Consider the following 21634-nt stretch of genomic DNA (forward strand, 5'->3'; position numbering starts at 1 on the left):
GTGGTGGTGGGGGGGGGGGGAGTTGGAGCTGGCTTGTTTATGATGCCATCTCCCCCCCATAAACACGGCTGGAGTGATGACACAGATAGTGTTGCCTCTCCGCACGCGGTGACACCGTTCGACTCGCTTTTGAGCCCTCGGCGGCGGCGGTGGCGGCCGAGGCGAGACCTCTGCTCTTCTCACTTTGAAGGTACACACAAAAAAAAAGTCATCCATCCATCCATCCATCCATCCATCCATCCATCCATCCATCCATCCATCCATCCATCCATCCATCCATCCATCCATCCATCCATCCATCCATCCATCCATCCATCCATCTGCTGTCATCCATCATCAACTTGCTGCTGGCTGTGTAACTTTGCTGCTTAATTAGTTCTGACCAATTGCTGCATGGGTGTTGATTTTATAATTCTGCTAATTGACGGAGGGGGGCGGGAGGGAGTTGGGGTCCGTGAGGGGAGGAGGCCGGGGGGGGTTCACTTCCAGATGTGCTACTTTTAATCCAACGAGACGCCACAAGACAATTAAAGGGCACACACACACACACACACACACACATGATGGTAGTGCAATATTAATCAGATGTGGACAAAGAAAATAAGCCAACTCTTGAGGAGCAGATGTTTAATCTGAAGAGGTCACAAGACTGATCACGGGGCGAGGCGCTAATTATTGTTATCAAAGACAAGTGTCGGATAATTTGTTGACTAAAATATTGATGAGGCCGAGCGAGCGCAGGCAGGCAGGCAGGCGAGGCGCGCGATTGGGCGACGGTGGGCACCAGATTAACATTTCATTGTGCAGGAATGCGAAAGGGGGCTCCTCTTCATAATTTAATACCCTAATGCATAATGAGCTATGTGATTAGTTCACATGGAGAATTGGCCAAAGTCTATTTTGAAGGCAGATAATTTACATTGTTCTCCAGAGTCTCGCCTGTAATAGCTTCTCCGCCGCAATAAAATTAAATGCTACACATTCGGAGTCACAAATCCCCCCGGCGATATTCACTTTTCCCGCCGCCCGGCCCGGCCCGGCCCGACCCGGCCCGGCCGGCTGCGTTTATTTGTTCCAAAATATACGTTTGGCGATGATTTAACTAGAGCACGTGTTTACCTCAGTGTTTTATTTAGCATCGGCCAATTAACGGCGTTCATTATGCCGAGCCGCCGTATTTGTTTTGAAAGTTGAGCCAATCACTTTGTTATGCTAATTGTGATGTAATTTAATTTGAGTTGCCGTAATGATGATGCCGCTATTATCCACATAAATGATGCAGTTAAGCAGCATGGGCCTCATTTGCATATGCTTGTTGGAAGGGGCGGGGTGGTGGAGGGGGGGGGGGGGGGGTTTGAAAACCTCCCGTATCACTCCCGCTTCCATTTTTCCACCTCTGCTCACTCTTGCTCACTCCGAGCCTGTCTCTGGTTATTGACAGCTTTTTAAAAAAAAAAAAAAAGGTTACAATATATATTTTTTTTTTAAATCACCAACTTGTCAATCGATTTTCTGTCTGCTTGTGTGTATTTTATGATTATTATTTTGCTAAAAAATTCATTTCTCGCGTCTCCCCCTGAGCGCTTCCAAAGTCCCCAGCCGAGCATGAAAGAAGTGTGACTAAGCCGGTGTTAAGTCGAGGAATGCCCATGTCCTATTTGGATGGGACTTTTTTTGCTCGGATAAAATCAACCCCCCCCTCCCCCCTGATACCCAGCCCCTTTTTACGTCCCTAATTGCTTACATAAATCTTATCTGCTATGAATGAGGAGTATTTCGGCGTTGTCAAGCGCAATCTTCACCCTTATTTACCAATTCATTAAGATCTATCGATGCAGGACTGCTGAGGGGGAATGACGACATCAATCAGAGGCGGGGGTGGGGGGGGGGGGGCATAATGGCCCTAATCAAGCAGAAATAACTGCAAACGTCACAATGAGATATGTCTCCAGCCGGCTGCGTCGCCGCGGAAAAGTCCGTCCCGCAGCTCCGGTGGAATCGGGACTTTTAAACGGAAGCGCTCGGCTCTCTCCGCCGCACCTCCTCTACTCGTGGTAAAGATGATTGGACCAGACAATGAGTGCTCCCCCCCCTCCTTTTTTTTTATAGGTCAATTAGCCCTGATTAGGTGGGCCGAGTTAATTAATGCAATTGGCAAATATGCAAATGAGAGCTGACTGATGGGCTTTCGTCACTTGTCTCGCTCGTCCCCACTACGGCGCAGGCAGGCAGGCAGGGGTTGTCCATACTTGACGACCTCTTGAAAAAAATGAAAGCGTATTTTAATAAATTCCTTCGCGGTCCCTTTAAGATTTTTTTTTCGCTGACCTGTAATTGGATAGCAAGTATGAAAAAGCATTTTTTTTTTATTTTTTTAAATACATCTCCCTCATACATTGAATTGTAAGGAGACATTGTGTTCTTTACACAATTCCCTCTGCTCGTCTTTTCTTCCCACAAACACACACTCATATTCATACACGGGCGGTCCATTCATGGACACAGTAGCAAAGAAAGTCGTCCTTTTATCTTCTTCCGTCTCATCTTCTTATTGTAAATAGACGAGAATTAAGTTGGGGAGACTCTTGAGTGAATGTCTGCTATCACCGAGCGACAATTTATTGCCAGCTCAAATGAAGAATTGAAACGTGAACGGCGCCTTTTTGTCAACGTGGGGGCTCATTGGACAGCAGATAAGCACATTTGATTCTGTTGCTTTGAATAATGTTAATCCCGGGAAAAGTCCATTATTCATATTCATCTCTTTTCATTTGGCCTCATTTCTGATTTTGTAAATATGATTTTCCTCACGCCTTCTCCTCCTCCCCTTCACACTTTTTTTTTTTTTTTTAATTCTCAATCTAAAGCACTTTTGAAATTCCTCTATCTGAGAGCAGAAGCCATTAGCATACACAGGTTTATAAGAGGGAGTCATTAATGCTCTTTTATGGTGGCCCCGTAGTGCCAAAAAGGAAGCTTTTAAGGGACGGCTGCCTGCCTGCCTGGTGTGCCTGACTTCATCTGGGGCTTTTTTTTTTTTTCCGATGCTGGTGTCCGCTTGTTAAAAAAAAAAAAAAATACAAGCCTAGGTTGGATCATTATGTAGGATTTGTCCAAGACATCAATTTACAACTTTTTTTGTGCTCTTTTTTTGATTTGTAGATTTAATCCATCGTCACGACTTTATTTGCCCGTCTGCACCGATGTGGCATTTTGATTTATTAGGCAATCTAAATTATTGAATATAGACGCCTTTTGCCCTTGCCTACTTTATTTGCTATGCGTAGTAACTTATGGCAATGATGAATTAATTTCACTCAAGCACACAATGCGTGATGATTTCAAATGGTAACCGTATCTCCGCTTGATGAGGAGCCACCAGAGTGTGAAATGTAATTTCTATTATATTTCTTAATTTTTTTATTTTTTTGGGAGGCGGTGGGGGGAGAGAGAAAAAAAAAATACCACCTGGAATGTGAAAATCGATCTGGGAAAATATTTTTTGAAACTTCCCGATAGAGATGCGACGATGATGAATTTTGAACCGAACCGGTGTCGGGCCTTGTTGTGCATGTGTGTGTGTGTGTGTGTGTGTGTGTGTGTGTGTGTGTGTGTGTGTGTGTGTGTGTGTGTGTGTGTGTGTGTGTGTGTGTGTGTATGTGTGTGTCAGCGGTCGACAGAAGACAGCTGTGCGTGCCTGCGAGATGGATGGCTCGGTGTCATGGTGTGTGTTTACCGCACATGATAGAGCGGCAGACAGGGCAGGTAATGAGGCTACATTAAGGGCTTTTAGAGCTCGCAAACAAAGATGGAGGAGCTGAATTGCTTTGCCCGTCCGGATTGAGTCACTTCTACCGCCATCGCCCCCCCCCCCCCCCCTCCCCAGGTGCTTCCCTACAGATTCCTTACAGAGGAGATCAACAGTCAATGTTTGCTCAGGGCGGTATAGTAGTGAGGTCTAGAATAGAAAAAAAAAATTGCCATTTGAGTGAAGTTGTCACTATTTAGCAAGAAGCTAAATTTTGGAAAGAGTTTTTTGTAATCGTTTTTTCGGTCAAGTGTGCAGGATGACCTGTTGGTGTTGTGTAAACTTTCACTCACCCTCGTGTGTGTGTGTGTGTGTGTGTGTGTGTGTGTGTGTGTGTGTGTGTGTGTGTGTGTGTGTGTGTGTGTGTGTGTGTGTGTGTGTGTGTCTAGCCAGCCAGCCCGCTCGTCATTGCAGCTCGGCTGTGTTTCTAATTGACACTTTAATTGGCAGTTTTGAATGCCGCCTTTTAGACGGCTAATTAATTTATCTCGCCGCTGTCATTAAGGTTAAAGCGGCATCTGATCTCCGCGAATACACTTTGCATATATCTGCATTGTCATTACGCAGATTTTTTTGGGGGGGGGAAGGTGTGGGGGAGTGGTAGTTGTTTGTTTTGACTTTTTTTTTTTTCCGGCTCTCATTTCTTTGTCTGTTTTCCTGCAGTCCGAGAAGGATAAAAAAAAAAAAGCAGAGACGCATTCTCCATTAGAATGTTCATAAAATGGTAGTAAAGGCAATCAGACAGTCTTTCTCTGAATATTTTAAACATCGGCCATGTAAAATTTATGCCTAATTTGAATACTTATTAGCCGGCTGATCTCGGCTGCAGCCTTGACTTTCTTAGTCTGAGATTCATCTCCGGATTGGATGTCACATTGTACCCCCCCCCCCTCCTCCGCCCCTCCCACGGCGTCTTTCTTCCCTCCATCCGTGTTAAACAGGGGCCTGTTTGTTCACAAGCGGGCCTCTTCCCTGTTTGCTTGTGTCCCAGGCAGCTGTCGCCCTGCTCTGTGTAACAGCTCAGTCCTGTTTGTTCTTTTCCGCCCGGATCCTGTTTATCCTGGCTGTGGACATCCTTTAAGACCTGTCCTCTATCAGCCACTCGTCAAACACACACACACACACACACATACTAAAGGACATTTGCACAGCGCCATTAAAAGTGAATTTACTAGGCCAGAGAAGATCATGACACAAGCAATGGCAGCACTCATTCCTCCTTTTGTTTCGTTTGAAAGTGAATTGAAATAGGTTCTATTCCAATGGTGACATGTTTAGGTGTGCACATTTGTGCAAATATTTCTTGACAGTGAGAGTGTTGAGTGATGTCCTCTGCGAAGGTAGCGAGCGGGGGGGGGGGGAATGATAAAACATTTATTACTAGAGAGGGAGAGGAGCTAATATGCATAATTTATGCTGTTTTTAGCACAATCATTAATGATCGTCCTGATAAATTCATTTCCTTTCTTTCGCTCCTTCCTGCATTTTAGATAGATGGAATCCCTTGAAAAGCTCAACTTAATTGTAGTATTATTATTATTTTTTTAAATTAGCAAAAGTCTCTTAGGGGCAAGTCTAATTGTGAACATTTTATTTTGTGAAATTAGATGAGGTTTAATGAAGGAAAGATTTGGGCTCATATTTGGGCTAAAGTAGTTCGGCATGTTGTGGTTTGGCTCCGCCTCCTCTTCTTCCTCCCTAAATTGTTATTGGACATGATGAGCTTTTGCGTCATTAGACCACTTCACTCCTTCACATGCCACAAAAAAAAAATAATCCTGTCGGGTCAAGATGGAAAATATTTTCCAGAGTGCCTGTCGTAAAGACGATGTGTTTTAATCGTGGCATAATTATCCCGAGCATGTCTTTATTTCCACAAATGATTCTTTTTTTATTTAGTGTGCCGTTGGTCATGCAACTTCTTGAATCTTTAATTTATGTCTGGATTTGAGTGCATATAAACCCCCCCCCCCCTCGCTCCCTTGTCAAATAGAACCAGGACGTGCATCTTTTGTACTGCTTCATTTACACAATGAATGCATAATTGCGTCTCCTGCATCCCTCCCTCCCTCCCTCCCTCCCTCTTCTTTAAATGCTTTAATTTGCAGAGGGGCGCTGAGAATAATGGCTGCATTAAAAAAAATATATATAGGATGCAAAAAAAAAAAAAAGGGGGGTTGGATGGGTTCGAAATGTAAAAGAGCCCTAACCGGTGCCTCTTAATCACTTCTAGGTTTTAAATCGTGATGATGCAGGAGTCGGCTACACAGACAATAAGCAACAGTTCAATGAGTCAAAATGGAATGAGCACCCTAAGCAGCAGCCAATTAGAGGCTGGCAGTAGAGATGGGAGATCAAGCGCTGGTGACACCAGCAGCAGCGAAGTAAGCACAGTCGAGCTGCTGCATCTGCAACAACAGCAGGTAAGTTGTTTCGCACCCCCCCCCCCCTTCTACCTCCTCCTCCTCCCCTCCCGCTTGCTTGCTCGTTCTGCTTTTTACCCCCCCTCCTCTCCATCACCTCCGCGTCTCCTTTCGGACTTCTTTCATACACTTTACGCTCGCTTTTGACGGGATTCTCAAACTTGTTATGAGTCCGATTTGATTTAAAAAGAGTATTTGGGGGGGGGGATGCGTATGGAGATAGGGAGCCGGTGTGTGTCGGAGCACCACAGAGAGTCTTGCGAGTGTGTCATGGCTGCTTAGTGACCACTAGAGGGCATCGTGCCTCGACAGAGTAGCAGTGACGCCTTTAAACTGTTCATGTAGGCATAAACTAAGTCTGTATATGTATAAATGTATATGTATAGTATGTGTATATATATAGATATTAATTTATTTTTATTTTATTATATATATATATATATATATATATATATATAATAAAATAAAAATTTATATATATATATATATATATATATATATATATATATATATATATATATATATATATATATATAAATAATAAAAATACAAATTATATCCATATTTTTTTACATTTTTATTTTTAGTTGTGCTTCATTGTCCTCCACGTCATTTTTTGCGAGTGCATGAACAAGCAGAGTTTGTGTATGATGGGGGGGGGGGGTATTTTTGAAAGTCAGGCGCCGGCGGAGTAAAAGAGTCAAGTGCCTCTTGTGTCTCTTCATGGTGAATGATGGCTTTGACAGTTTGCCAAAAAGAGCAGCGGGTGATGAAGTGGTGGGGCAATGCCGTAGGTTTCATCCTGGTGTGTCCTCTTTTGCTTTGCTGGTCATTTTCATAGCAGTTGTGGGTAAATATGTTGTTGGAAGCAGCTGAAGCCCCATGGTGGTGTATGTTTGCAGGCTGCTGGGGGGGTCAGTCTAGCAAAATGAAGCATGTCCAGCAGGCTTCCCCCTCTCACTCTCCCACCCGTGACCCCATCCTCCACGCCTGCCACAACACCCCAGCGGCCATTGCCGGTGGCCGTCATTTCTCACCACGCCGTCGGTACACACACCTGGTTGAGGTCGAGCAAAGTTTTAGTAACAAAGGCTTTAAATGTTAAGTCTCAGCGATAGACTAAGAGATTGTTCCGGTGGATGCGTGTGTGTGACAAAGAAAAAAAAAAAAAAGAGGCGAGGCCTTCTTCCAAGCCAGAAACAGACACATTAAAATGAGCAGTCCAGCTAACAGGTCTCTGGAGGCTTTTTAAAATCCTCACACACACATATACACAACGAGGTCCAGCGCTTCAGACAAAAAGACGGAGGCGTCGTGCTTGCGTTCTTGCGCTGTTTCCTTGGAAGGAATTCACACGTGAGTGAATGACAGCATGCACGCAAGCGTTCAAGTGTTTGTCAGGATGGGAAAAAAAAAACAAAACTCCCATATCCTTGAGTCTGTTTTAAAGGAAGGCTGTAATTTTCCCTCCCGGATTTACCATGACATTGAGTGGTCCGCTGGGTATAGGAAGCTGCAGTCTCTCATCACGCTGCTGGAGGGATGATTAATAATAAGCACTGATGAATTCTCCCCTTCCCTGTCCCTCTGGGTTGCGCCATTACCTAGCAGCTTCCCAAATACCACCTGCAGCTATAATTAGAAAAGCAGCATCTTAAGGTCTCACGCCTCAGATTGGACCAAACGCCTTGTAGGACACAGATCACCAACTTGGAATATTTATCAGTTGAATGATTTCGCACACCAACAACAATTTTTGCAATCTGGGGAATATTTAAATAATACTACTAAAAAAAAAAATATATATATATATATGTGTGTGTGTGTGTGTGTGTATGAATAATAAACACGGTGTCCGCTATTTGCCGGGGGGGTGGGGTCACCATCCGCCTCCCGCCTAAATAGATCTAATTTGATTTCAGATCAGCGATTAGATTCCTACTTTATCTGATTGCAATTTGCCAGCCGCGGAAACGCACGGACGCAAATGATGAATGTTGCCCGGCATTAATTGCCACTCGAAAAAAAAAAAAAAATTGCAATAATGTAATCCCCCAGATCGATTCATTGACCACGAACGTTGTCATAATGCAACGGGGGGGCCCCATTATGAATATGCGAGCATTGATCTTGGAATTTGGAGATCAAGATGAAGAGGCTGTTAGTTGATTACTTTGGTAATCAGGATTGATGAGCCGATCCCGGATCGGGGAATACTGACCCTCCTCCATCTGGGTCTTGGCCTATATTGTGGTCAGTCATTTGAGTCAGCGTCCTACTTAACAGCTGGTAGAACTCAGCTGCTACTTGTTTACCATTCATCTATTTGACAATAAGTGCTACTTTCCGATTTTTAACCACCGCGAGGTCCAAGTTGGCGGTGACGGCAATTAACCTGCCTTCCAAATTGTTTAGCTAGCGGGAAATGGTCAGGAGGAGAAATTTTGACAGCAGGTGACGGCTAATTTGTCAGGTTTTGGGGGCAGATTCAAATCTGCCCCCCTGATATGTAACATAATTACTTTAGCTTCATATAACTTTTTTTTTTTTTGTAGGGTAAATCTGAGGGTAGAGAAAACTGCTGACAAGCATTGTTTCAGTCTTGTCACCTCTTACAAATAAGCCTCAAGCATCTTTCCCTTTCTGCCCTTCACCTGCCTTTCTTTCTCATTCTCTTTTTTACCAGAACACACACATAAGATGCAAATCTGTGCTTTGCCCTTGAGCATAATTTAAAGGCCTAATCACCCAGACTGTCCCCTTTGGATGCGAAAAGGAACGCAAAGGGGGAGAGGAGGAGGACCTGGCGTCTCATTTGCACCCTTACACAAAGAAGCTCATTAGGTTTATCTTTAAGGCCTGAGATTGCCTCACTCCACTGTGTAAATAAGACACCGTTGGCCCCGGCTTTGGTACATCAATCAGTTCTCGGGACAGGAGAAAGACCTCCACCTGAAATATGTTCCATTTCATAAGCAGGCGTCTTCAAAAAGCACTGAAAAGGCAAGCCACATACGTCTTTGTAAAATTATTGCCCCGGACACTTTCTATGTCCGACGTATTTACAATGGAAGCCATTTTTCTTTCCGGGCGAGCTATCGCTAGACAGTCCCCACAGGAGAGTACATACAGGCCGCTGACATATACGCCTGTACAACCCCCCCCCCCCCCCCTTCCCCTCCCCTGCCTTTGCGATGACACTAAAGATATATTGTGAATGTGAATGACAGCAAGGCGACTGTTTGCACCGCCTTCCCCAGACAAAACACGGCATTATTCGACTATCTCCAAAGATGCCCGTCGTCTATTTTTTTATTCTCCAACCTGGCCTGTCCATCTCTGTTTAAGGCATATTACTCGTGGCCTCCTGAAATTTACAGTGGCGCTCTCCCAGTAACTCCATTTGGTACGGGAGTCTCTGGAGAGCGTGGCGAAATGTCAGGCATTGAGGCTTGAAAGGGAGACAAGGGAGGAATGGAGAAGAGGGCATTAAAAGCAGGAGAGATGGAGTGAAATCTGCTGGAAATAAACACTTATGGGATTTTTCTGCTCAAGCAGTCAGGGACTGCTGCAAAAAGGTGCGGCAGATACGAGTTCCTCGTAAATATCGCTCGGGACGGACGTAGATGTTCGTTGAGTTTTGAAGACCGTGACTTCAGAAAACGGGAGAACATAACGGGAAGAAAAGTTTTGTTTTATTTTGCCCAAGGTCCCCACTTGTACGCAAGCTCGGGCAGCAAACCGAATCAAAGCAAATCGAATCAAACCGAATCAAATCGTTGCACTTGAAAATATATCGAGTTAGGAATCATCACTTCCAGATTTACAGTAACCGAGTTTCTTCGTCTTGTAAAATGAGAAGAAAAATCATCGCCATCCGCCGTAACGTATCGAATCGTAATCCCGCTGAGTCGAATCAAATCATTCCACTTTCAAACGAATCGCCCTCCAACCGTATCGAGATATGTGTGGTATTATCTTTTATTGTAGCGAGAGTGTATTTGGTTAGGATTGAAACATCTGGAAGCAAATACTTTTTTTTTTTTTTTAAACCCCGAGGTAATCCCAGCGAACCTACCTGCAGTTCCAAAGACAATAGCAAATGCAGTAATTGAATCCCAGTAGGATACATTAGACTTCCAGTCATTAGTCTGCGCCCACTGCACAGATGGTTTTGTATGCAGAAGACAGGACAATTTTTTTTTTTTTTTACGAAACCACTCCTTTGTTTACAACACTACTGGGGACGTCAACACAGTCCAGAAAACGGTTTCAGTAGTTCTTACTCTTGACAAATGAACTTGGCCAGGGTTAACCACCTGAGTGTAAATAAAAGGCAGCCATCCAGCCGTCACACTGCTGACCAACCTGCACGCCGGGCGGGATCAATGGTCACTTCACAACTCATTTCCTTTTACGCCTCCCTAACTGCTCCGCTTTAGCGCTGGGAAATAAATGGCCGGCCGATCTATAAGTCCACTCGCATAAGGGACTGAGCCAATAATCGAAGCTCAATAGCCTCCACGATAATTTATTTGCCCTAGGTGGTGAATGGATTATCTTCAAAACAGGCATTCTGTCATTGTTTGTTGCCATTCCGGTAATACGGCAGGATGGAGTGGTTTGTTCCCCCCCCCCCCCCCCCACATACGTCAATTTTCTTCATCGATATTTGTACGTAAAATAGCAAAAACATCTTGTGATGCATATGATGCGTTGCTTGCTTTTTTTTTCCTGAAATGATTCCCTTCTTCACCCCTCCCTCACCCTAAATGGCTTACAGTCATTTGATAGGCCACGGCACCACTATCCATTTAACAGAGCTTAAAAAAAAAAAAAAATCCAACATATGCATATAGCCGAGTGTCTTAAGCTGACAAGCAAAAGACAGGATTTGCTAGAAGGCAGCTTTGGAGTGTTGTGAATTTAACAAGCATGTCTAGTATTACAGTTCCTCTCCGCTTTAGCCATGAATAGTAACAAATCAGTCTCCGAAACCGACGGTTTGTTGTGTATACCCCCCCCCCCCGCCCTAGCTACCTCCCGCCTCTCTTCTCCTGGCTCCAAATATGACTTCAAATCTGGCTAAGAAGGCGACATGCAAGGGAAAATAGGAGCATCGTTCATGACATTGCAGTCCTCTTGATCTAATTCGCCCAGGTATCAGATTCCAGGTATCAAGGTTTTTTTTTTGTTTTTACTTAACACTTTCTGCTTACTTTCATCCCCTGAGCCATTTCTTGAATAGATAAAGAGCTTTCTACCAAGATGTTTGTACTTGTAATACGACCACCGGGCTGCTCTTTTTTGTTATGCATTGCTTCCAAGCGGCGGATGTGTGCGTACATATGGAGTACAACCTCTCATCCAAATGCAGTAAATAAGCGTCACGCCACGGGGAATTCAAGGCGACTGACTGACGTGTTACTTAGGGCCGGCTTTGGCTCTTCTCGTTGGAATAACGGCGGCCATTTTTTTTGTAATGTTGAACATATTTATTCATACGGCAGCTCTATTTACCAAAATGGCTTGCTGTTGTTTCTTTCCCAGCTTCATTGAAGCAGAATCAAATTTAAGTTTCGACCACCTTAACCATTGCTTATTTATCAACCCAGGGAAACTTAACCGGGCTTGCTTGTTCCGCCTCGATAAAAGTGAGCATATGCAGAAAGGCGCTTTGCGGGGACTCGGGGCCGCACTTCAAGCTTGACTAAGCTGATACCGAGTCTGTGCTGTCGTATCTCCGCGAGCTTTGATTGTCTCTGCGTGTGCGTTGTTATCAGAGCTTTACATGATAAATATACATTAGCTTAGATGCTATTCTTTTAGCGCTATTGCTTACCACCCCTTCAAATTCGTTTTATTAATTTGATTTAGAGGAAAACTTAGCCAACGTGTTGCTTGTTTCTGTTCTCAGATCAGAATTTGAGCGCAGAAGAAGTCAGGTCGAGTTGTTTCTTACTTGAAACCAGTCTTCCGAGAAGGCTTTTCATACAACTTTTACCCAGTGGTTTTACTTCTTAATATAATTGTTCTGTCTTTGCATGGGGTGCTATGATGGAGCGATCATGCTTTTGGCACATTCATCAAAGCTCGAGAAATGGGGAGGATAAAAAAAAAAAAAATCAGAAAGGAAGCCTGTTCCTTGCGCAGTGTGCAACCGAGTGATACGTTTTCTTGTTAGGCGAAATTACATCCACTAACTTGAGCTACTTCAGCATGAAATTGAAAAAGAAGCATTTCTTGCAAATTTCCATTCTTGATTCAATGAAAGATGCAGATTAGCCCTTTGGAAAAGGGCGGCCCGATGGGGATGGAACAAGAGAAGTGGGACTGTGCTCACTCTTGCTCGTTCTCGTTCAGCTTTTGGGAAAAGGGCTGTTTAGGACTCAGTCGGTCTGGCGGCGCATGAAAGCATTTGTTCTTCGCTTGGATGTATTCCCACACCTATACATTGTTACATTTTCATCACCGAAAAAAAAAAAAAAAAAGTCTCTTGGTCACACTCTGTAACCACGACGACTCCCTTTCTCTGATGATGGATAGACGTTGGGTGTCAGAGTGGAAGGTAGATAACGCTAGCTTCTACGTTCTCACTTAAAGGTCAAACGCACGCCGTTGTAATTGGAATATCCGGCAGCCAGGTAGGATGGAAAGAAATAGATTGGGGCAAAAAAAAAAAAAAAAGATTAGAAATGAGATTAGCTAGCGGGAGAAAGGAATATGAGCTTAGTGCTTTCTTGGAAAATGAAAACAAGCGTTAATGCTCATTTGGCTAGCTTGAGCGCTACTGCTCAGTTGGCTAGCTTGTTTTTACTTTGCAGTGAGCTCGCTTTCAGTTCGAGGTCAGACAATTTTAATCGACCCCTCCAATCAGGTGACACTTTACACCCGCCACTTAACCCGAGCTCTCCAGGACCAGACAGACTCGTACTATTGACCCGTAAATTGTCCTTGGTAAAACAACTTTTGAGTCTTCCAAAGATGCAAGATTGTGGGTGCTCCAACGCTGAGCTAATTTTGAGTTATAGGTTTATTGGTACCACAGCTGGACAACTTTTTGGAGTTCCTATGACTACAACATCTCAATTTATACACCAACATGAGTACAAAAGAGAGCAACACTTGACCTTCCACACTGTCCATCACTCACACGATACAACACAAGCAGCTCTATTCTATTCTATTCTATTCTATTCTGCCTCACTCTCCATTTTACTTCCTGCCTGTCTCTTTGTGATAGCACAATTGTGGAAGCTCTCAGCTGTCGGGGCCTCCGAAAAGGACTTTCCCTAAGAGTGGCGGTAGATAAAGCGCGCCGCTGAAAGGGCTTGCTGTCACCTTATCTGTAGGAATAGTGATAGAGCCCAGGTGAAAGTAAAGACTTTTGCTAAAGCCATATGCCGAGGAGAAAAAAAAAAAAACAAGAGGCTTTTATAATTATATAAAAAAATTACAATTATTTCATAAAATAAAATATAAATGTATTCTTATTCTTATTATTAAATTAAATAATTATAAAAAATAGTGTCGACTTTTATATAGTTTTAATAACATTACCGACAGATGGACAAAGTAGACCCTTGTTTTGCGGTGAAAAATGAAGTACGGGTTGCACGACGATGCTCCCCCCCCCCCTCACTCCTCCGCCTATACGGTACTTCGCTTTCTTCCCGGTATTTGAAGCGAGCAAATTCATCTTGTCAATCCTCCCGGGAGTGTGTAGCTATGCGGCTCTGTTTACTGTGGCAGAAAGTTAATATAAATTTTCATCAGTGGGGGAAGTTTACACATATGATTCTATTTGTCCTTCATTATTAGCACCTGAGTCTGGGGTCTGGGTAGGCATAATTGTCTACAGACGCAGGCCAAATAGATGCAAGGCAAAGGCAAATAAGCACAGCCCAAAATAATTTGATGCTTGTGTGTTACAATCCTCCACCCAAGGAATTCTTAATCTAGAGAATCAATAAACAAGCAGCAGAAGCAGAGTGGCAGAGGAGATGAGTGGAAGAAATGAATAAGGTGAGATGTGGATATAAGGGGGGGGGGGGGAAGGGTGAGGTGGAGGGGGTGAGGGGCAAGTTGAGGGAGTCGGGAACGACCTCTTACCCGCACGCAGATGATATGTTTATTTTCCAGTCGAGCATCTTTCAGCTGTTCGCTGTGGATTAACGCTTGAAAATGGGGCCGGTCTCAAATATAAGGGGCGAGGGCCCAAACTTGCCCAAGAAAAGCAATTGTTTTTCATTTTGGCCTCAGAAATGACGTTCCAAAATAGATCTATATTTTTAAGAATATCACGAACTGGATCCCTGTCAACGCCGTTGGCCCGACTGCAGTCGTTCGAACAGCGCCCCTTTTACTCCCTCCACCAAACACGAGTCACGCACACGAAACATCTGTTCCGTGGTGCCGCCATGGCGGTTCCGCCGAGCCCACCTGCGTGACGGCTCCAATATCTCCGCCCGGCGCATCCCCGCTCATAACGCCAAGTCCCACCGTGGCGGCGGGGCAGGAAGTGATCTCCGCTGTCCAAACACAATGTCACAGCTCTTCAGACATATCCAATTCGGATGTCACGGCTGCATAACGCGCCCGGGTCTCCAGGTGGATTTGAAAGAGTGACATTCTTAGCGGATGGCTTATTCCTTGTGTACACACGCGCAAACACCTCCACGCACGGCTCGCCTGGCTGATCCTCCACACACAATAAGCAAAGCAATCTTCAGATTTGTAATGCTTTCTGGGCTCGGTCCTGCCTGCTCTGCTAATGTCTTTCATGCTTGTTTAAGGTCTTTGCATGCTCCTTTACAAAGGTGCATTGTGATCGGCGCTCCTTATTACCTTGCTCTCTATGGACTCTAAACAGAATAGAGAGATGATGTATTATTTTTTTTTTTTTTTTTTTTAAAGCACCCCACCCGCCTCCTTTCCTCACTGCTCTGCCGGTGTTTTGCCTCTCCGGTGATCTGTGCATGCCTATTAATGTAGCCCTGGAATGTCTGTGTAAACATTCTTGTTTCTCCGTTCCCCCCCTCTTTTTTTTTTTTTTTTCCCCTCGCATAATACTCGCCTGTATCGCCTTTCTCTCGACCTCACTATCTGAAACCAATTACAGCAGTTCCATTTGGGCCGAATCTTATTTTCATTAGGATCCCCGTGTCACGCTCTCGGTCGCCCTGTTATTTTCCCCTCCTCTTATTTATTTTTCCAACCTCAGTGATAGATATCAACATCAAATATGCCTCTGAGTGCTTTGTTATTTATATAGCGGCAGCCTCTTCAGTTTCCCTCCCTCCCTCCCTCTCACTCTGTCTGCCGAGCTCACGTTGTCATTCTCAAGAATGTGTCTCATTGTGCTGTTTATACAATGTGTGCATTAATAAAAGGCCGTTGTCAATTTTTTTGTGCATAGCAACCTGGTTTAAATAGACGGCAGGTATGTTTTTGTCCACTTCTGCTGCTTTTCAGCAAACTTTTTGGATGACTTCTCTTTATGCATTTTTGTCCTGTTGTGTGATTTTATATTATTTATTTTTTTCCTCTGTGGAGTGACACAAAATGGTGACAATGACAAAAGGTAGTATTGAATATTCTTTAATTTAATCATAATATTAAGAATTCAATAATAATAATAATATTTTTTGTTTTGGTTTCTCTCTCTTTGCATATTTTTGTTTTTGTTTTGTAGTCCATTTTTAAGAGGCTCCACATTACTCCTGGCAAGGAGACTGATCAATGCATTTAGGACCCAGTTCCTGACTAAAGTGTTTGTTTACTTGAGTCTGGCTCCTCTTGTGCAGACACCCAACTCTGTCCTTCCAGAATTGATCATGCTGTCTACATTCCCTCGAGGGGCCATAAGCATGGCAACTTTTTTTTTTTCTTCTCCTCTTCCTGGTTGTATTTGCTCTGGATCTCAATGTTCTTGTTCAAACACCGTTCCCAACTGCTGGCGAAGCCGCGTCATATGCAGCCGTCGTCATGGATACCGGCACGCAGCTAGCTACTGTATATTTCCCAAGAACTTTTCCTTCGTGTCCTCACAAGCTGTAACATTGATGTTTGCATGTCCTCAGAACGTTCATTTTCCTTCATTCTATGAATAATCATCGTACAATAATGAATGACATCCTCTAACAAAAACTTTAAGGCCCATTAAGTCTCAAAATAATCACGTTAATGTTGATACACACTCGCTAATAGAGCCAAGTAAAATGAACGTCGCTTTAACGCGCGTGGAATAGAACCAGGCCTGCTCCTTAATTCCTTACCAATCCAATGTTGATTTTTGTCAACTTTAATTACAGCTCCCGGGGACACTTCACGTGGCGCTACCTCTATTTCAAGTTGCTATTATGAATATGCAAATGAGGCAGTAACACGGCGAGAGAGAAGTGGGCATTTCAGTCGAGAGCGCACTAGACGGGTCAATTCGACTGATGCCTCCTTGTTTATTTAAACCGCCGCCCCCGTATCCTCTTCATCAGAGAAATATTTTTTTTTCTTCGTTCCGTCATGTTTTTTGTCTATTTGTTTTTTGCAGGCCCTACAAGCAGCGAGGCAATTACTCTTGCAGCAGCCAGGCTGTGGCCTGAAATCTCCAAAGAGCCAGGACAAGCATCGTCCACTGCAGGTAAAGCAGCTCCCTGTCTAATCTCCTTAAGTCTATCCATAATACATACCCCCCCCCCCCCCCCAACTCCCTTTCCCAAAAGATTCCCTCCCTTCCACAAGTGTGTTTGATTTGGCCCACGCAATCCCTCGGATCTGTCACAGAATCCAAAAGCCCGACTAGTGACGTTCTGCAGTAAGCTCGCCGTCGGCATATGAAAAACACACCGAGGCGACATTTGAGTCATTCGTCACAGATCGGAGCAGATTTTAAGTGTAAAACTAAAATCAGGTATTGTGGTTTCCGTCGAGCTGTCGATATCGGTGCTACACTGAAGCAGTTTAGCAAAAAAACAAAAAAAAACGATTACGCTTTGTTGAATTTGAACTGACTAATTGTGGTCAAAGGTGACACTCAAGAAAAGACACCTTGCTAGCCATGCTAGCGGTTTGCAGCCTGCTAATTTTACCCGGGCGTCATTTTCACTTGTCAAGACTAATTTACCTTGTTGACTCTGAGCCGTGTATTCCGGTTGTCAGTGATTTGGAAAAGGTCACACTTGCTTCCACTCCTGTCACACTTATGTGCACATTAACACGTCGCATCGACACCTACCGGTACCTTAGCTAGCGTTAGCGCAGTCCTCATTGCGCTCAAGGAACTTCAATGTGCTTGCTATTTTCGATATCATTAGTGTGAAGGCGAATGGTTATTCTACTTTATTGTTATTATTTATTTTTATTATTATTATTAAACAACTTATTCCTCCCACTTTTTTGACACCTAACTAGTCCCGCATGCTTTAACCGATTCACCCCATTCCAACTTTCACAAGTTCCAAAAATTCACCTCATGTTTGTTCATAACATTTACCGTTTTTCCGTAATGAGCAAATTTGCGCCTTAAAATCCCCCATTCATTCTTAACGAGCCATTTTTCCGGAGTGGGTTTGATTCTCACATTGGGCGTCTTGTCATTACACAAATTAGCGCGCTTGCTACTATTTTGCCCCACATTTAGCAAATTCCACCACTTCAACGGTAAGACATTGCTCAGTTGGTAGAGCATCAGACTCTCAACGTCGGGGGTTCGAGCCCCACATTGGGCAACCTCAGCATTTTTTATTCATTCATTTATTCATTTTATTTCTCATCATTTAACATCATTTTTTTCCCAAACTCATTTTTCCCGCTTTTCATTTTAACACATCATTTTACTCATTTATTTTCTTTATCATCATTTAACATCATTTTTTCCCAAAGTAATTTTTCCCGCTTTTCATTTTAACACATCATTTTACCCATTTATTTATTCAACATGATTTCTCATCATTAATTTGCCATTTTTCATGTTTCCCTTTTTTCATTTGACGTAAAAAGTAGAATAACAATAGTGTGCAGTGTCTTCGCCTTCACACGTAATTTCTCCAGGAATTGCAATTTCTAGTTTTTCACAATAGTCTACCTTCATGAACCAAATTTGAATGTAGCCTAGAGGTTCATTGAGGAGCTAATTAGCGTTAGCATCAATGAATGATATTTTCACAGTCTACCAATGGCAACACCTTTGGCGTCACACCCCCGCGTTCTTAATTACGAGAAGATACTTCTCAGTCATGCATATCGGGAGTGCTAACCTCGTTATGATTTGGAAACAGATGTCTTATTGTTGCACTTGAATTTATTGTTAGGATTGGTGGATACAAGTCTACAAATAGACACACATATAGTGAAGAGACAATATTGAAAGGGAGTGTTGTGGGTGCATGATAACAGCCGGGACCTGTCCGAGCCTCTAATAACAGCCCGAGAAGGTAAATATTGAATATTTACATTTGCTTACTCCATCCTTGCCTGGTGTTGGCGATAAGAATCAATATGAATCGTGGGTTTGTCCTCGGCCGTCACTAATCCAACTGTTGATCCTGCCTTTATTAACATTGCCATCTCCCGTCTCCAAAAAGTCTCCATTAAGAACATTGTGGCAAGAGCCATTTGAATTGGGACGCAATCCTGGTGACATTTTATATCGGTAATACTTTTATTGCGTTTGAAACAGCAGCATGTTTGTTGTTTTCACATTTTTTTTTTTTTTTTTCACACAACTGGATCTTGTCTAGTATGGCTGCAAGTAACAAATATAAATAAAAGCAAAACAATATTTAAAAATATGATTTATTTTATGAAATGTATTTATTATATTATTATTTTTCAATACAGATTTTAGATTAGTCGACTATCAAATCATAACTGAAGTATCAAGGGGAAACTAAAGAATTTTTCCAAAATGTTCAGCCCTCATTTGTTCCCATATACGGGATTATACGACGGCGTGTTCGACAGTGCAATATTTTATTAGCTTCTTCTTTTCCAACGCCAACGTGTTTTTCAGCACGCGCGTTGATCCCCGTGTATGATTAACACAGCAGAAAGTAGGAAATGGATTAATATTAGCATGACACGCCGCTTTACTGATAAATCCTCTGCCGTCTTCCTTCTTCTTGTTGGCCAATCTTTAGTATTTAAGTGAGGGAAATGATCCATAGATCACGACATGTAAATTATTTACTACACAAGCATCTAAGTGCCTCGGCTTGCGGTTTTAATTACCCGTATTAGCGGCTAAAGTCGCTCTCGCCTGACTAATTCTATCCGCTCGCTGGCAGGAGTTGATGATGGCGCTCTGGCGTCGGCGGCGCACAAAGAAACAAACACACATACAAACACGCCAACCTCGGCTTGTGCACATTTGCGTAATGTGACAGGTCTATTATTACTCAGTAAGCCCACGGGAACGCTCAATAAACACCTATTTCTCCCCGTAAATCCCTCGCCTGCCGTTGCCATGCTGCTTTTAAGGCCCCGCTCTTCTTCTTCCACTCGTCCGTTTTTTTTTTTTTTTTTTACTCTGACATTTGAAACGCAAATAAAGAAACAACGAGAAGGCAGGGAGGATTACGCAGCTTGGCGCGGGGTGACAGTTTCGTTGTAATGCATCCTCACGTGGATGGAAGCCCAGCCATGACCGCTGGAGACGAAGTAGCTTGGTTAAACTTTATAGGGATTTGGAAGTAACCCAATTTGTAGCCCAATAAAATAAACAGGTGTCAAACTCAAGGCCCGGGGACCAGATACGACCCGCCACATCATGTTATGTGGCCCCGTGAAGACAAATTTTCCATCGACTTTGTGTCATTACTAAAAATTGTCTGCACTTTTTAATGTTTATTACCTTTTGTCTTTTCAAAATATTTGAACAGTTTTTATTCGTCTCTGTTTTCAAAACTCATTATTCATCATTTTTTGTAGCCTAAGCCTTAAATAGAAGACATCGACAATCATAACTATGATTACTATGCGGCCCGTGACAAAAATGAGCTTGACACCTCTAGAACCTGCACGTGTGATTTAAAAAAAAAAAATAAAAAATGTGTTGATGAGAGCAGGTTAGCTGACATCAGCGTGGCCCCGCCCACCCCCCCAAAAACTTGTTAGCGTACATTTACATGTATGAATAGCCCCCGGGTTGCGTCTGAAAATAGTGATCACAGCTCAAGGCCGTGCGGAAAATATGATGTATTCATGAGCAAAACTTGTGTTGACTCTAAGAGCGGGTAAGCGAGCGAGTGGGAAGCGTCAGCACATTTCAAGTCAAACACAACTGCTTTTATAACTAGAAAACAAGATTTTTTTTTTCCTCCCCCCCTCCCTTTTTTCTTTTAGTAGCTACAGGACAAGTTTGGTAAATTGCGAGGACAGCGCAGGTTCATCATTGTGATGCAAAAGGAGTTGAAATGCAACCCCAAGGCGCTGTGTCGCTGAGTTTGGCGAGAGGGAGGAAAGGGAGGGGGGGGGTGGAAAAAAAAAGTATCTCAGACCTTTGATGTAGCGGCAACAAATTTACCTTGTGACAGAAGATACATGGCCGCAATAAACGAGTTATACCAGCACTTACACATGCAATCAGATGATTCTGGCCAGGGTGTTAATTGGATCCTAACCGCCAGATCTGATACGCCGCTGGTGACGGCTGTGTGTGGAGGGGGGGGTAGGGGGAGTTGTTGGAAGCCTTTCCGAGTGATGAACTGTAATTCAGTGAGCTGCTTGAAGCACTTGTAATTTACTGTGTGTCACTGATGAAGAGGCTGATCCAGTGGAAGGCCGATTTACCTGCAAGATCAGAAGCAAGTGCCACTGTCGACCCCCCCTCTCCCTAGTCCGCCCTCCTCACTCCATTTCAGCATCTTCTCTACTTCAGCAGTTTTCCCACAAAAACCCCGCGGGGCGCCATCCATTGCGAGCGAAAGCGCACCACTTTTAGCGATCAAACTATTTGTGCTGATAGCTTGACAAACAACCTTCAAAAAGGCCTAATCAATGTCGATCTGCATGTCGAGATAAATCAATATGGCGGAAACTGCGCTAAGCCGATCTCCTCTGGCTCTTTTATTTTTTTTATTCGAAGCTTTTACATGATACGTCTTTACGTTGTGATAAATGAAGCTTCCCATATTATGGAAATTGATTTGGGAAAACATTGCGTAATCTACTTAGCCCGAGTCCTGACAATCTACAGTATTGATCTCTACTTTAAAGCCAATACGCCTTGAGGCCTGCCATGGTTTAGCACTCCAAGAGCGCACTTGAACTTCAGAGTCGCACGCTGGTTGCGGCGGGGAGAGACACGGCGCACCCCCTCACGCCCAAAGTGGCGTCCATCAATAATTGTGTTGCTGCGTTTGGCAGTAATTGGATAGTAAATGAGCAGTGTCAGCTCGAGGGAACC

At 43.6% G+C, this 21634-nt stretch overlaps 1 protein-coding gene across 5 annotated transcripts in view; it reads left to right on the plus strand.

Annotated features, from left to right (window-relative positions):
* The window catches only part of foxp2 (forkhead box P2), a 65964-nt gene that overhangs the window by 22333 nt on the left and 21997 nt on the right, over window positions 1-21634 (plus strand). For 4 of the 5 annotated variants that reach the window (XM_085902553.1, XM_085902551.1, XM_085902554.1 and 1 more), the window contains exons 4-5: window positions 6042-6231; window positions 16781-16870. In XM_085902553.1, coding sequence (XP_085758679.1) covers window positions 6055-6231; window positions 16781-16870 — 267 coding nt within the window. In that variant the 5' untranslated portion in view covers window positions 6042-6054. The remainder of the gene's footprint in view (window positions 1-6041; window positions 6232-16780; window positions 16871-21634) is intronic. The other variant, XM_085902555.1, reaches the window with a different exon arrangement.

This window comes from Syngnathus leptorhynchus, chromosome 21 (assembly GCF_054491065.1).
Source record: "Syngnathus leptorhynchus isolate UIUO chromosome 21, UIUO_Slep, whole genome shotgun sequence".
NCBI lineage: Eukaryota > Metazoa > Chordata > Actinopteri > Syngnathiformes > Syngnathidae > Syngnathus > Syngnathus leptorhynchus.